Source organism: Dama dama, chromosome 22, assembly GCF_033118175.1.
Source record: "Dama dama isolate Ldn47 chromosome 22, ASM3311817v1, whole genome shotgun sequence".
NCBI lineage: Eukaryota > Metazoa > Chordata > Mammalia > Artiodactyla > Cervidae > Dama > Dama dama.
The window spans coordinates 36,011,829-36,025,943 of record NC_083702.1 but is presented as its reverse complement, the minus strand read 5'-3'; the positions used below and the strand labels follow the sequence as shown (position 1 = coordinate 36,025,943).

Sequence of the window (14,115 nt, the reverse complement as noted above, 5' to 3'; positions counted from 1 at the left end):
GGTCACTTGTATGGTTTATCGTTATAAGCATCACTTGTGCGTGCTTGCACACTCAATTGAGTCAGTTGTGTCCAACTCTTTTCGACCTCATCACTCTAGCCCGCCAGGCTTCTCTGTCCATGGGATTCTCCAGGCAGGAATACTGAAGTGGGTTGCCATGCCCTCCTTCAGGGCATCTTCCCGACCCAGGGACTGAACCTGTTTCTCTTATGTCTCCTGCATTGGTAGGCAGATTCTTTACCACTAGCGCTACCTGGGAAGCCCAAGCATCACTTGTGATAGATTCATAAAGCAATCATTTTTGTGAAGCCTCTTGTACCTGTTTACTGCTGTGACCCAGTCTGAAATGTTGCTACTTCCTTTGTTTATCTTCTTAGAGGCATCTTTCTCTTTCTCTTGAATTTAATAAGTGTATATATATATATAATTTTGCTTTTAAAAATTCCATTGTAAAGTGTTGACTTCAGGTCAACAGCAGACTGCAGGCCTTGTGCCTTGAAGGGCGCTGGTGCTGAGATGGGGCAGGAGGACTCCCTGTAAGTGAGCATCAGAGACCCAGTCACTGGAAAGAGCGTTTGTGTCTTCTGGGGATGCTCTTTCTATTGGAGTGAAGAGAACCATAGTTAAGAATTCATTCACCTTTAAGAGGTATTTTCTTAAATGTGCCAATATGATAGAGTAGTTAAGAAGATGGAAGGTATGGGTTTCTCTTTAAAGGAACTTTCTATATACTGGAAGAGATAAGATATACCTGTGCTGTGCTTAGTCACTCGGTTGTGTCTGACTCTGCAGCCCCATGAACAGTAGCTCCCGTATCCATGGAGATTCTCCAGGCAAGAAAGATATACCTGAGTGACTGCAAACAACCCGATAAGTTCCATCTGGATTGACTGTAGCTCCAGCCGCTGTCGCGGTGGTGCTCAACCATTTCAAACCCACCCCCTTTTACAGCAATATATTTTGTTATACTTCCTCTGTGTATGAAAATGAAATTCATGGTTAATATTATTATTATATATTCTCATGATTAAAAAATCAATAAAATGCCCAAATTCTAATATAAAGAAGATACAAAAGGAAAATAATTTATAATAATATGCATTTCGACATATAAATACATACTGTAGAAACTGTAACATTTATACCCATCTTGGGGCTTCCCTAATAGCTCAGTTGGTAAAGAATCCACCTGTAATGCAGGAGACCCCAGTTCGATTCCTGGGTCAGAAAGATCTGCTGGAGAAGGAATAGGCTACCCACTCCAGTATTCTTGGACTTCCCTTGTGGCTCAGCTGGTAAAGAATCCACCTGCAATGCGGGAGACCTGGGTTTGATCCCTGGGTTGGGAAGATCCCTGGGGATGGGAAAAGCTACCCACTCCAGTATTCTGGCCTGGAGAATTCCATGGAATGTAAAGTCCATTGGGGTCACAAAGAGTCAGGCTTGATTGATCGACTTTCACTTTCACTTCACTTTCACTTTGATGGATTCATTTAGATTTGGGAGAAGTGATAAAAGAAGAGGGTAAGAAGACATTCTATACAAGTACAGGAAAATGAAATAGCATAGCTAAATGTGGGCCCTTGGGTAATATCTAGTATTAGGAGAGGTAATAACAGAACAGACTTATTTGTACATGATTTAAAAAAGAAATCACCATAATTGAAATAAGGATAATGAGGCAAATTACAAGCTATTGAAACAGAGAAAATGAGGAAGTATAATATTTATGTAAATGAGCTGAGCCTTAATTATAAATGTTACATAAAGACAATTCTCTAAGTTATGACATGGTTTAGAATAGAGATGAAATAGCACAAAAGCATGTTGAGGCATATTTTCAGTCTCTTGCATTCAGAAGGGACCATATCTTTCAATGTATTTGGAGACCATATACATTGGTCTTTAGTAGGTGACAGGGAATTAAGTCGGAGGAAAACAACTACCGCCAAAACTACATAATCCTCTTCCCAGAAGCCAATCTCACGAATTCTCTTATTAGAATAAGAGAAAGATAACAGGCAACCAGGAAATAAATACATAGTTAAAACATTTTTTTCATGCCATAGATTTCTTATCATTGTGCTCCAAGAATTTTCAAAATATAGGGGGTAGGGCTTCCCTGGAGGCTCAGTTGGTAATGAATCTTGCCTGCAATGCAGGAGACCCAGGTTTGATCCCTGGATTAGGAAGATCCCCTGGAGAAGGGAATGGCTACCCACTCTAGTATTCTTGCCTGGAGAATTCCATGGAGAGGGTAGCCTAGTGGGCTGCAGTCCATGCAGTCGCATAGAGTCGGACACGACTGAGCGATTAACACTTTGACCTTTCACTTCCTTTCAGCAGTACTGTTAAATGCTATTTTAAAATTTTATTGGCAAAATACAGTGATGGAAAAGTTATATAGCAAATTCCTTACACAGCGAGTTTGGTTCCAACTCTGTTACAAGAAATTTTGTATCTTCCCTCTTATATATTTGCTGTTAGTTTTATAGCTCTTGATGTAATTTTGCCACTGCACCAAAATCCTTCCCAACAAAATGCGTGGTTGGAAATGTTATGATCCATTGAGCAGTCAGAATGGAGAGAGTGGATACATTATTCAGTAATTTTGACATAATATCTTGGATTCACGTAAGCTTCCTTATCACACAGTGAATTTCTCTAAAATGATTGGCCTTTTCATATAGAAGCTTTATATGTAAATATAAAAGCTCTGATGTAAAAGCTTTTCCGTATGATTGCATGTTACAGCACTAGCGGTTTATATTTGTGGTAGGTTTTATTTCTGCTGGAGATTGGAAAGTGATACTGGGGGACGTTTCTGTATGATGTGCTACATCAACCAGGCCTCAGTTCAGGAAGTGTGATCATCAGGTGTTTCAAGCAGACAGATATTTAAAATTGGAAATTGGTTTCAACGTTGTTGGATGGACTGGATGGGAACAAGTGGGATGAAGAGCATGGTTTTATGTAAAGATCTGGTAGGGCTGGAAGCCAGGGCTGCCTCTTCCTGTGCTCCAGTCCTCCACCACGCCTCTCTGTGGGAGGCCCTGCAAGGCAGCTGCTGCCACCTCTATTGGGGCACTTAGAGGATCTCTCTTTCACTCTTCTTTGCTTCCCGTCCTGGTGATACAGCAGGGCACTTAGAAGGACGGGGATGGTCCTGAGTGTCACACACAGTATCTAGCCTATGCTTGAACTCTTCTGTGAATTGCAAGATATTTAATATCTTTGCCACTGTTCATTCATCCCAGTAGCGTCCCTCAAAAATCACTGTGATAAGTGAAAATGTCCTCCCTTCGCTGACTCCAAATTGTCCTTTAGGGAGCTGTATGTACTACTATTGCTAGACCCACTAATGTATAGCGCAGGGGTTCTTAGTCTGTGAATCCTGGTGAGTGTCAAGTTATTTATTAACCTCCAGCAGTTGTATACAAAAGGTGTGTGAGCGTATGTATGTGAGACAACTCATGGATTTTATCGGATTCTCAGAGATATCTGCGTCTCTCCCAAAGGAGTAAGAGTTCAAATACTGACAAGATCATGGTAGGGGGCGGGATTAGCAAAGGATTGGTGGAAGAAGGTTGTTTTGGGACCTGAACTTTGAAGGATACGCAGGTGTTTGGCCATAGAGGGAATATTTTTGTAAGACTTCATCCACTTTGAAATATTTTCGCAGTTATCTCATTTGAGCTTTTGGAACATGGGAAGAAATGGGAGCTGGAGCCTAGCAAAAGGCATTGGGAAGTTCTATACATTTGTTTGCCTGGTGACTCAGATGGGAAAGACTCTGCCTGCAGTGCAGAAGTCCGGGTTTGATCCCTCATCGACAAGATTCCCTGGAGAAGGGAATGGCAACCCACTCCAGTATTCTTTCCTGGAGAATTCCATGGACAAAGGAACCTGGAGGGCAATAGTCCATGGAGTTGCAAAGAGTCAGACATGACTAAATGACTAAACTTTCACTTTCATTTCGTACGTTAGCACACAGAATTGAGGCTGGGGGAGGAGGCAAAGGATATCAAAAAGAAGAAGGTGATCTGCTGAAAAACAGTGGAAAGTTATCTGAGCACTCTAATATGCTTTGTGATATTTACTCTTCACAACAATCCTAGGAATTAAACCTACTTAGTACCTGAAGAAACAGGCTTCTGAGATGTTACATTCCTTGCTGTGATCATACCATAGTCATTAACATCAAGAATGTATGCTCAGTTGTAGCTGACTCATTGTGACTCCATGGATTGTAGCCCATCAGGCTTCTCTGTCCAAGGGATTATCCAGGCAAGAATACTGGAGTGGGTCATTGGTGGGACCCAAAACCAGTTGTCTCTGAAGTGGAGAACTTGAACTTTGCTTCAACACCGAGCCACTTGTCATGAGCGACAGTTTCAAACCTTCTACCACTTTCATTTTCAGTGCACCTAATGGCTCAGCATCTAGGGCAGGTGTCAAAGGACATGCTGTTAGTAAACAAGCAACACAGGGAAAGAGCCAGGAATTAAATTAGTCCAGGCTTCCAGGCCTTGGCTTTGTGGTTCTCTCTGCCTGGAATGATCTCTTCCAGTCTCTCTGCATCCCCGTCTCATTCTTATCCATCAGAGTGCCCATGCTGACTGCCATATTGACCCAAAGTAGCCTTCTGTAGGGAGTTTCCCTGGTGACTCGGTGGTAAAGAATCCACCCTCCAATGCAGGAGTCGTGGGTCTGACCCCTGGGTAGGGAAGATAACCCTGGAGAAGGTGGTGGCTACCCACTCCAGTATACTTGTCTAGAGAATCCCATGGACCGGGAAGCCTGGCGGGCTACAGTCCATGTGGTCGCAAAGAGTAGGTCACGACTGAGCACAAGCACGAGCCTTCTCTAGGTTTTCGGTCACGCACTCTATTTATTTCCTCCTGGTGCTGCCAAATCTTATTCATTGAAAGCTTAGTCTTGTTCATTGCTCTGGTCCCTATTGCCTAGAAGAGTACCTGGCACCTGGTAGACTCAACATAATCTGTTGAATGAATGAATCACAAATGTGGGGAAGCCCCACAGTATTTCCAGTTTGGGCCTGGAAACATGTCTTTTGGAGTAAGGCTGTATTTGCAGATATGAGACGTGAGAATCATGCAAGCCCAGTGAGGTAACTATTCTCTTACTTATTTATGGGGAATCTTGTTTTTTGCTACATTGGACTTCTGAAAAGGTATGTTAGGTTTGACAACTTTAACGTGAGCATGCAGGTACCCCATGTAACCTGTTGAGATTTGCTTGCCAGGAACATGTGTGTCTTTTAGCCATTATTTTTGTTTCTCTTTTTGTCTGTAGGTAGTTCATCATGATCCGTGCCGTGGGGGTGCAGGACAGTGGAACAGCTTGTTCAGATTTAAACATCTTGCAACCGGGAACTATTTAGCTGCGGAGGTAAGATGAATGGATATAGTGCTGTAAAATCTCTGATTCGGAAATAGTGAAACAGGCAATAGAGAAGATGTATTTATAGGAACAGTATTGTGCACATTCGATTATTGCTAATCAAGTACTGGATTGGCATGTCGACTATTCTCAAAATGTAAATATTAACTGAAATCTTAAAATAATCTTTGTTTTGAAAATAAAAACAGCAGTAACCTCCACAACAGAATCTTGTGGTTGGTTTGTTGGAAGGGTATTTGGAAGAGGGTATCTGATTGGGATTCATCCTGAGACTTCCTGTTTGACTTCACTCTTTCAGAATGACTCATATGGAACCCTCCCTATCAGCTCATAGTTGGTGTGGTGTAGTCTAAATAGTTTCAGATTGATCTTCTGTGGCTATTCTTTCACTGATGGGTGGCTTGCATTGTTCAAACCATTGGAAAGGAAATGGTTTATCCCCCCCCCCACCCCCCTGAGATATTGCACTGTCCTAAACCTGTCAATAAAAACGGTAAAAACGTGGAAAGGTCTTTTCTTTCTCCACTAAATGCATGTTGACAGTCAGAGTGAAGAGTGGTAGAAATAACAGCACTGAAGTTGTAGGAATGATTTAATTAAAGTTTAGTTATCTGGTTTAAAACTAGTTTTGAAAATATTTTATAATTTTTAATTTATTTTTTCTTAAATCTATTTAAAATTGAAGCATGGTTGATTTACAATATTGTGTTAGTTTCACATTTACAGCAAAGTGATTCAGTTATACATACATAGTATACATGTTGTATATCTATATATATGTATTTATATTCTTTTAAAAATTCTTTTTCATTATAGGTTATTATAAGATATTGAATATAGATCCCTGTGAAAGTGAAAGTCACTCAGTTGCATCCTACTCTTTGTGACCCCATGGACTATACTAGTCCGTGGAACTCTCTAGGCCAGAATACAGGAGTGGGTAGCCTTTTCCTTCTCCAGGCCCCAGGTCTCCCTCATTGCAGGCGGATTCTTTACCAGCTGAGCCACAAGGGAAACCCAGAGTTCCCTGTACTATAACGTAAATCTTTGTTATTTATTTTATATATGGTATTGTGTAGAAAATCTTTGTTTTCAGATATGTGAAATATCCATTCATTTTACTCTTAACTCCATTTTTCCACTTGGAGTTCATTCTGGGATTCTAAACCAGAATTTTGTCTTGGGATGTCTAGCATTAATTATCTAACTTTTGCTTTTGGATGTTTCAGAGGGTAGGTAGGTGGGGCTGGAAAGCTGATGAGAAAAAGGTGGTGCAAGCAGGAAGTTTCTATAACTATGCTGACCCCAGTCTAAAGTAGAACTCAAACCCATTACCCTCTCCATCATGTTAATCTGTGATGGTTTTCCTTATAATATTTCCCACGTTCTCACTTTTTATATGTCTTACTGACTTTCTCTGTCAGAATGAATACTCTCTGAAGGCAGGAATTCTTTTTTTTTTTTTTTTTGCTGACATTACCACTGCATGCCCAGCACCTGGGTAAGTGCCTGATACTTTGAAAGCACTTGGTGAATACATGTTGAATGAATGAATGAATATGAAGAAGCTATTTAGGCTTCCCTAAGCTTAGAGAATGGGAAAAAAGAAAATTATAGAATTTGTATCTGAGACACATTTGAGACCATATGTGGGCAAATTAATCTCTCCAAACTCCTGTTTCCTCTGCTAGAAAATGGGGATAGTCACAATATTTATATAAGTTTATCAAGAGAACGAAATGATATAAAGTGCTTGACGTAATGTGTGACCATGGTAAGCTTCCAGGAAGGAACGCTGGCATGATTAATTTTATTATATGGCAAGTAGAAAGCATTCTTACTTTTATAAATATCTGACTCAATTTTAATGAATCGGCTCACTTAAATGAAATAGAACTTCACAATTTATGGGCTGCTTATACCATAAATGTTTTGAAGTAACTTTTTTTGGAAAAGTAAAGCTTTGGAAAAGTTAAGCAGTAAGGTAGGAGAATCTTGTCTAAAATAAGAATTAGAAAAGTCTACTGGGTGTCCTATCAAAGATTAGAAATGATTAAAGTTCTCTTAGAGGTGGGGAAGCAGTCAAGTACAACACATCTTGGGAGAGGGTGGTGGGGGGCGCAAGGAAGGGCAGCTGCCTGGTGGATGAATAAGGCAGATGGAGAAGAGAGAGAGGCGTGTTCAGGCAGTGAGGCAGAGGAGGTGTGTTCATTTTACAAACTAGCTTCATACGGGTGATTCATGTGTGTATCACACATAAGATATATGTGAGTTTAGAAGTGATGCTAGAAGGTGGGAGGGGAGTGATGGGGCCAGAAATGTCGGGTAGCTGGTTTTTTCAGGTCATATATATTAAGCCATGCAGAATGTGTTTAATCTTTAGCTTAAAGAGCAGCGTTCTAAATAATCTGTGTTCAAAACAGACCACTCCAGAGTGGCACTGTCCAATATGGTAGTCACCAGCTGGGTGTCGGCTATGTAAACTTTATATGTTTAAGTAAAATTAGAAAGACTGGCAGCCTGGGAAGTCACACAAGCAACAGGAAAATCAAATGGGCTGAGTCACAGATACCAAGCAAGAGAAGATAGGGTTTCAACAAGGAGGGAGTGCTACAGAAAAGGTCAGGAACAAAATGTCTTCACAGCATTTGGTGAGAATATGGTCATCTGTGACTTCACTGAGAGCATTTTTAGTGAAGACCAGAATGCAGGGGGCAGAGGAAGAGACGAGGAAGCCAGCAATCAGAAGGAGTTGTGGACTGAAATTTGTATAATGGTTGTGAAGGGGGAGAAACAGAGTTATAAAAGGAAGGGAAGAGTTCTATTAGATTTTTATAAAGTGTTTTTTAAACAGTGAGATGGATGAGCTGTTCTAAGGAAGGATCTATCAGAGGGCAGGATTTGGAGGCATGTTACTCTTTTCCTCCAACTTTTCCACTTTCAACACACCTATTTATAATTTGAAATATTAATTTAGTATGCTTGAGGCACCCCTGGTCAACTGGATGATATAATTCTTAAATTGGCTTTTAGTTCATGGTGTTTATATTGGCCAGTATGGCAAAGAGAGCCTGGAGAAGTGGGAAGAAAAGTCCCAGGTAGACCACTCACAATCTCTCTGCCTTTAAGCAAATATTTGACCTCTCTGAACCTCAGTTCCCTTGTGTGTGAAAAAGGTGATAATATATATTATATGGGATTTTTGGGAATTAAATAATATCTTGTGAATTTGCAGCTCCTTGTGCATAAAGGGTATTTAGTAAGTATTAAGTCCCTTTGCTTCCATTGGGAGGAAGGGGAAAGGAAATGTGTAGCTGTGTTTATTATTATTTTAAAATTTATCTTTATTATTTTTCTTATCCAGAACTGACATTTCTTTGTCAATCAGATAACTTAAGGGGGAAAATGTTTAGGGAATCACCACTGGCTACCTTGTATCTAGAGCAGTCTCTGATAATTTATATTCAGTAAGTATTGAATAGTCTAATGAATAAATCATAGCAAGAATGAAGTTTTAAACCCAGTCATTTCGCTTGGCAAAACAGGAAACCCAGAGTCAGAGAAGTGATTTATTTTGTCCAAAGTTAAGAAACAAGGTTAATGATAGTATTCAGGCTGAATGCTACACTTGGATTGCTTCATCCCTGTCAGCGAGTCTCAGCAGAGGATGGTCTTGTTCCCAGGGGGTGTTTAACAAAGTTTGGAGACATTTTTATTGTCTCAGAGCTACTGGTATCTAGTGCTAGAGGCTAGGGATGCAGCGAAGCATCCTATAAAGTGCAGGACAGATCCCACAACAAAGAATGGTCTGGGCCCAAACACCACTAGTGCCAGTGTTGAGAAGCCGATGTATGTTATACTGAAATTACATAATCATTTTATTGACTGCCTCCTAGGTGAAAGCACTGTTCTGTTATTGTGAAGAAAACAAAGATGACTAACATTTTGTCCTTGTCCTTCAAGAGTGTGCAATCTGGAGGGGAATTATATTAACTCATCACTGGGACATCTATTTGTCAGATATTTCCAGCATACATAAATATCTGAGATAACAGGTTATGTGTAAGGTTTAAATTATTAACATTTAAAGACAACCATGATAAATCTCTCAGTAAGTTTTAAAGGCTGCCACCTTAAATCTAAGTACATATGAGAAAAAACACCTAGAATTTTTACTTATACTTTCTTAATCTGATATTCCATTTAACCAGTGCTTACTGGGTGGCTAAGTTATTCAGAAAAATGTAATAAGCTTATTTGTTTAGAAATGAAGGGGAGACTAAAGAAAATTAGACTATTTCATATGCTGAATATTCTGTAGTCTTAACTGTGGAGACAAAACATGTAAATTACAAACAATTCAAGAATAGCACTGTGTTTTGTGTGTGTGTGTGTGTGTGTGTGAATTGTAGAAAACATCTAGGAATTAGGACGGTGATGTGATATAACACTGTTGAGACTTTATTCTGTAAATTACTAAAGTGAACTAAGGTTTAGAAATGAACCCTTACTCAGTTTGACTATCTCCAACAGTGTTAGCGAATTAAGGGTTTATTTTTGAATAATATACAGTGCCACTAACTCATGGACAAAATGTGGAACAAAATATTTAATTGTGAATTAGGTAACAGGGCATTTGTGACTGTATTATTAGGCTTCCTTCTATAATGTCAGTTTCTGTGGGCCATGCAAGAAATGAGGTGACATGAACGGAAGTAAACACTCATATATTTTTCTTTTTTTTTCTCTTTAAAAATTTATTTATTTTTTAATTGAAGGATAATTGCTTTACAGAATTTTATTGTTTTCTGTCAAACCTCAGCATGAATCAGCCATTGGTATACATATATCCCCTCCCTTTTGAACCTGAAGTTGTCAGCACATTCCTTGCCATTTTGCCATAGATCTTTTTCTTGCATCACCTTATTGGTGCAGGAGTGTTCACAATCCTGTCTGTGGTTGAGAAAGTAATTTTATCATAATTTGAATAGGGACAGTATGAAAGCTTTAGTAAATAGGTCTTCCATAGCTGTGGGAAGAATTATAACTCAAATATCAAAATTTCTAATCTGCTGCATTTTCTTTCTTTGGATGTTATTAAAGGACTAACTTTTGATGATCATTTCCCAAATAAGGTAGAGTGACAGTGAAAAATAATTTTGTTAAAGATTTTGCCCATTTTAAGACAATCTTATTTATCTGTAGATAGGCCAGACTTCCACCAGATGGCAGTAAACACTTATTTCCTAACTCTAGAGTAGTCTGGATTTTAGTTAATTAAAAATTTAGTACTCAAGAACTTGTACATTAGCCTAGAATCTTATGTATATGAGGGCTGTAGTTTTAAATACCTCAATGTTTGGTTCTCTTTCAAATGTATTAGCCATAGTATATGAAAAGTGTCTTTATGTGTGTGTATGTATATATATATGTATGCAAAATTTATATACAATAGAGGAACATACATACCAGACTCTTTATATACAATAAATATATATCAAAATATAAATGATGCCTGGCACATGTCAGCATCCTGTACATGTTATTTTTCCCTTCTTTTCTGGCCCTAACCATAATAGCTTGGCCCTGAAATGCCTCATCATTGGAAAGAGGAACATATGATTATTTAAAATTATACATGTGTTGATTTTATGACTTCAGTGTTATATATAATAAAAATTGATCAAAAGACATTTCATTATAAAAAAGTAATTTTTTTTAACGAAAATGAACATAAATTTTGGACTCACAACTTGCCATCTGCTGCTTGCTATTCTTTAGAGACAGTTGCAGCTGTCTTTAATTTGATAAGTGGTATAGCCATGACTTTCACTGTCTAGGTGCTTATGATATTAATCTGTCTTTCTGCCACTTTTCCATTCTAACTTGTCATATTCTCTGCCTGACTTCATTCAAGTCCTCTTTGGCCACTTAAATGAAGATTCCCTTCAAAGCTTAGTTTCAGGACTTCCCTGGTGGTCCAGTGACTAAAACTCTGCACTCCCAATTCAGGGGGCCTGAGTTCTATCCCTGGTCAGGGAATTAGACTCCACATGCCATACCTGAGAGATCTCACACACCTCAACTAAGACCCAATACAGCCAAATAAATAAATACATAATTTTTAAAAATTAAAAAAAAAAAGTTTAGTGTCTATTTGCTCTTTCTCTTCTCTCTCTGTTACTTACTGTCCTGGTTGCAGTGGGCCATGACTTTGATCTTAGATATTTCACTGCCATTGAAACTCAATAATCATATCTAAGATGAAATTGTTTCTCTGGAGAGACTAAGTTTTCTTAGCTCTGGGTGAAAAACTTGGGAGTCATGATAAACACTTTTCCCCTCTCAGTTTTCCCCCTCAACCTTCAGATTCTCTTGACTCTATCTCTGTAGAATCTTTCCCATCCGCTTTCTCCTTTCTATTTCAGTCTCTTTATTGATGTTGGGGCTCTACCACTACTTATTCCAACCCTGCACTTGGTTACATTGTCCCTTTTATCATCTGTCTCTATCTCGTGCTAACTATGGCCAGGTGAGGATTTTTAGTGCACTATTTCTGCAAACGTTTTCCCAGTGATATATGCAAAATCTTACTGAAGATGCAAACTCTTTAGCATGTGGCAAAAAAAGCCCCATTGGTTAGGCCTTCCTTCTCACCTTGGATCATACCAGTCCTCGCCATGGGGGTGGGAGGGAAGTCATTGGCTATCAGAACTGGAAGCTGGAGCTTTGGAACCGTCAGCCCGGTGCTTCTGAATACCCTGCTCTTCAGTGGTTTGACGTAGTGTGCCCCAGGTGCCTCACCTGGAAAATGGGGTTAAGGGTTGCTTCTAATAGGATAATTGTATGGGGAGAATTAACCTTTAAAAGCATATAAGAAGTATTCCATAAATGACATTTACGGGCCTTCTCTGATCAAGGCTCATTTTCTCAGATATTTGGCAGTAGCTCCCCTTGTACTGCTTGTCTTCTTCATTCCAGCCTTCTGTCTTTCTTTTTTTTTTTTCAGTTTTAATTTTAAATTTTATTTTTTAACTTTTAATTTTATATTGGAGTGTAGTTGATTTACAATGTTGTGTTAGTTTCAAGTGTAAAGCAAAGGGATTCAGTTATAACTACACATGTATCTGTTCTTTTTCAGATTCTTTTCCCACAGGTTATTACAAGAGTATTGAGTAGAGGTCACTGTGCCATACAGCATCTCCTTTCTGAGGATCTATTTTATATAGAAAAGATTTCCTTCTCTCCCAGTTGTAATTCTACCTATCCTTCAAGGCTTCACTCATATGCTACCTTCTCCAAGAATAATTCTTTTTTTTAGAAATTTATTTGTTTGCTTGTTTTTTGGTTGTGCTGGGTCTTCGTGGTGCACACGGGCTTTCTCTAGTTGTGGTGAGCTGGGGCTACTCTTCCTTGCAGTGTGTGATCTTCTCATTCTGGTAACTTCTCTTGTTGCAGAGCAGAGGCTCTAGGTGCTTGGGCTTCAGGAGTTGTGGAGCATGGGCTTATTTGCTCTGTGGCATGTGAAATCTTCCTGGACCAGGGATCGAACCCACGTGTCCTGCTTTGGCAGGCGAGTTCTTATCTACTGTACCACCGGCGAAATCCCTTCATGAATAATTCCTGAATAAATTTGCCCACCATAGATCCCTCCTTCTTCTGACCTATTATTATTTATAAATTATTCATTCCTGTCTTGTATCTCTTGTCACATTCTATTTTGTATTACTGCTAATTGTATTTATGTCTTATTTTCCCTCCTAGATTGTAAGGTCTTGTGGTCAGGGACCATATTCTCTTTGTCTTTGTGAAAATACCTAATGCCACCATGCTTTGTCCATTATAGATGCTCTATTAATATTTATTGAGTAAATGATTGAATAACGTATTAGATCTCTCTCTCCAATGCCAGATTTATAATTCATCTTTTAACGTAAAGAAATACTTCCTTTAAAGTCCTAAAAGATTCAGGGAGCTTCGTATCGCTGTGTCTTTTTTACTCTTCTTTAGAAATATATTTTTTGATTCATCCTTAGCCTAATTGCTGAATTACTATTATGGTTATAGTTAGAGAAGGAAATCAGCAGTATAATTAAAACATATAGTAAAGCATGTATTTATTTGATCTTTGGTTAATGTTGGTGAATTTATGTAGCCATAGATTTATTTGGGTACTCCTTCCTTCTCCTTTTTCTTCCTCTCCTCCTCCTCCTTACTATTATTATTATTATATTACTTTAATGAATTTACTGAAGCGATAATTTTTTATAAAAAAGGCCGCATTGCAGTCTGTGAGACACAAGATGAGATGAAATCTAACTGATGAGCACCTTCTTTAGTACTGTTACCAAAGACATTAGTATGTAAAATTTAATGATGTGGAATTAATATGATTAGGCTTTAGTCATAGACTTCTTTCATTTTACAGATGAGGATCCTCAGTTCTTTCAGTGTTAGATGACCTCTCCTAAGATCCATGGTATTTCCTTCCAGACCAGAGTCTGGAATCCAGTTCCCTACACATCTGTCAGGCACTGGACTGGGTGATGCTAAAAGGGTGAAATGTGTGAAGAGAATTTTAGAAAGTAACATTGACTTTAAGGTAGAATGTGACCTGTGTCTTAAAGGGCATATGTGATTCTGTGTTTGACTTTGGTACATTAATTCCTGTTTTTGTACACATTTTAGTGA

The 14,115-nt window shown here is 38.8% G+C and overlaps 1 protein-coding gene across 2 annotated transcripts in view; it reads left to right on the top strand.

Moving 5' to 3' along the window:
- The window catches only part of ITPR2 (inositol 1,4,5-trisphosphate receptor type 2), a 556,807-nt gene that overhangs the window by 125,574 nt on the left and 417,118 nt on the right, over window positions 1–14,115 (top strand). For both annotated transcript variants that reach the window (XM_061125163.1, XM_061125162.1), the window contains one exon: window positions 5,317–5,412. In XM_061125163.1, the coding sequence (XP_060981146.1) occupies window positions 5,317–5,412 (96 nt within the window). The remainder of the gene's footprint in view (window positions 1–5,316; window positions 5,413–14,115) is intronic.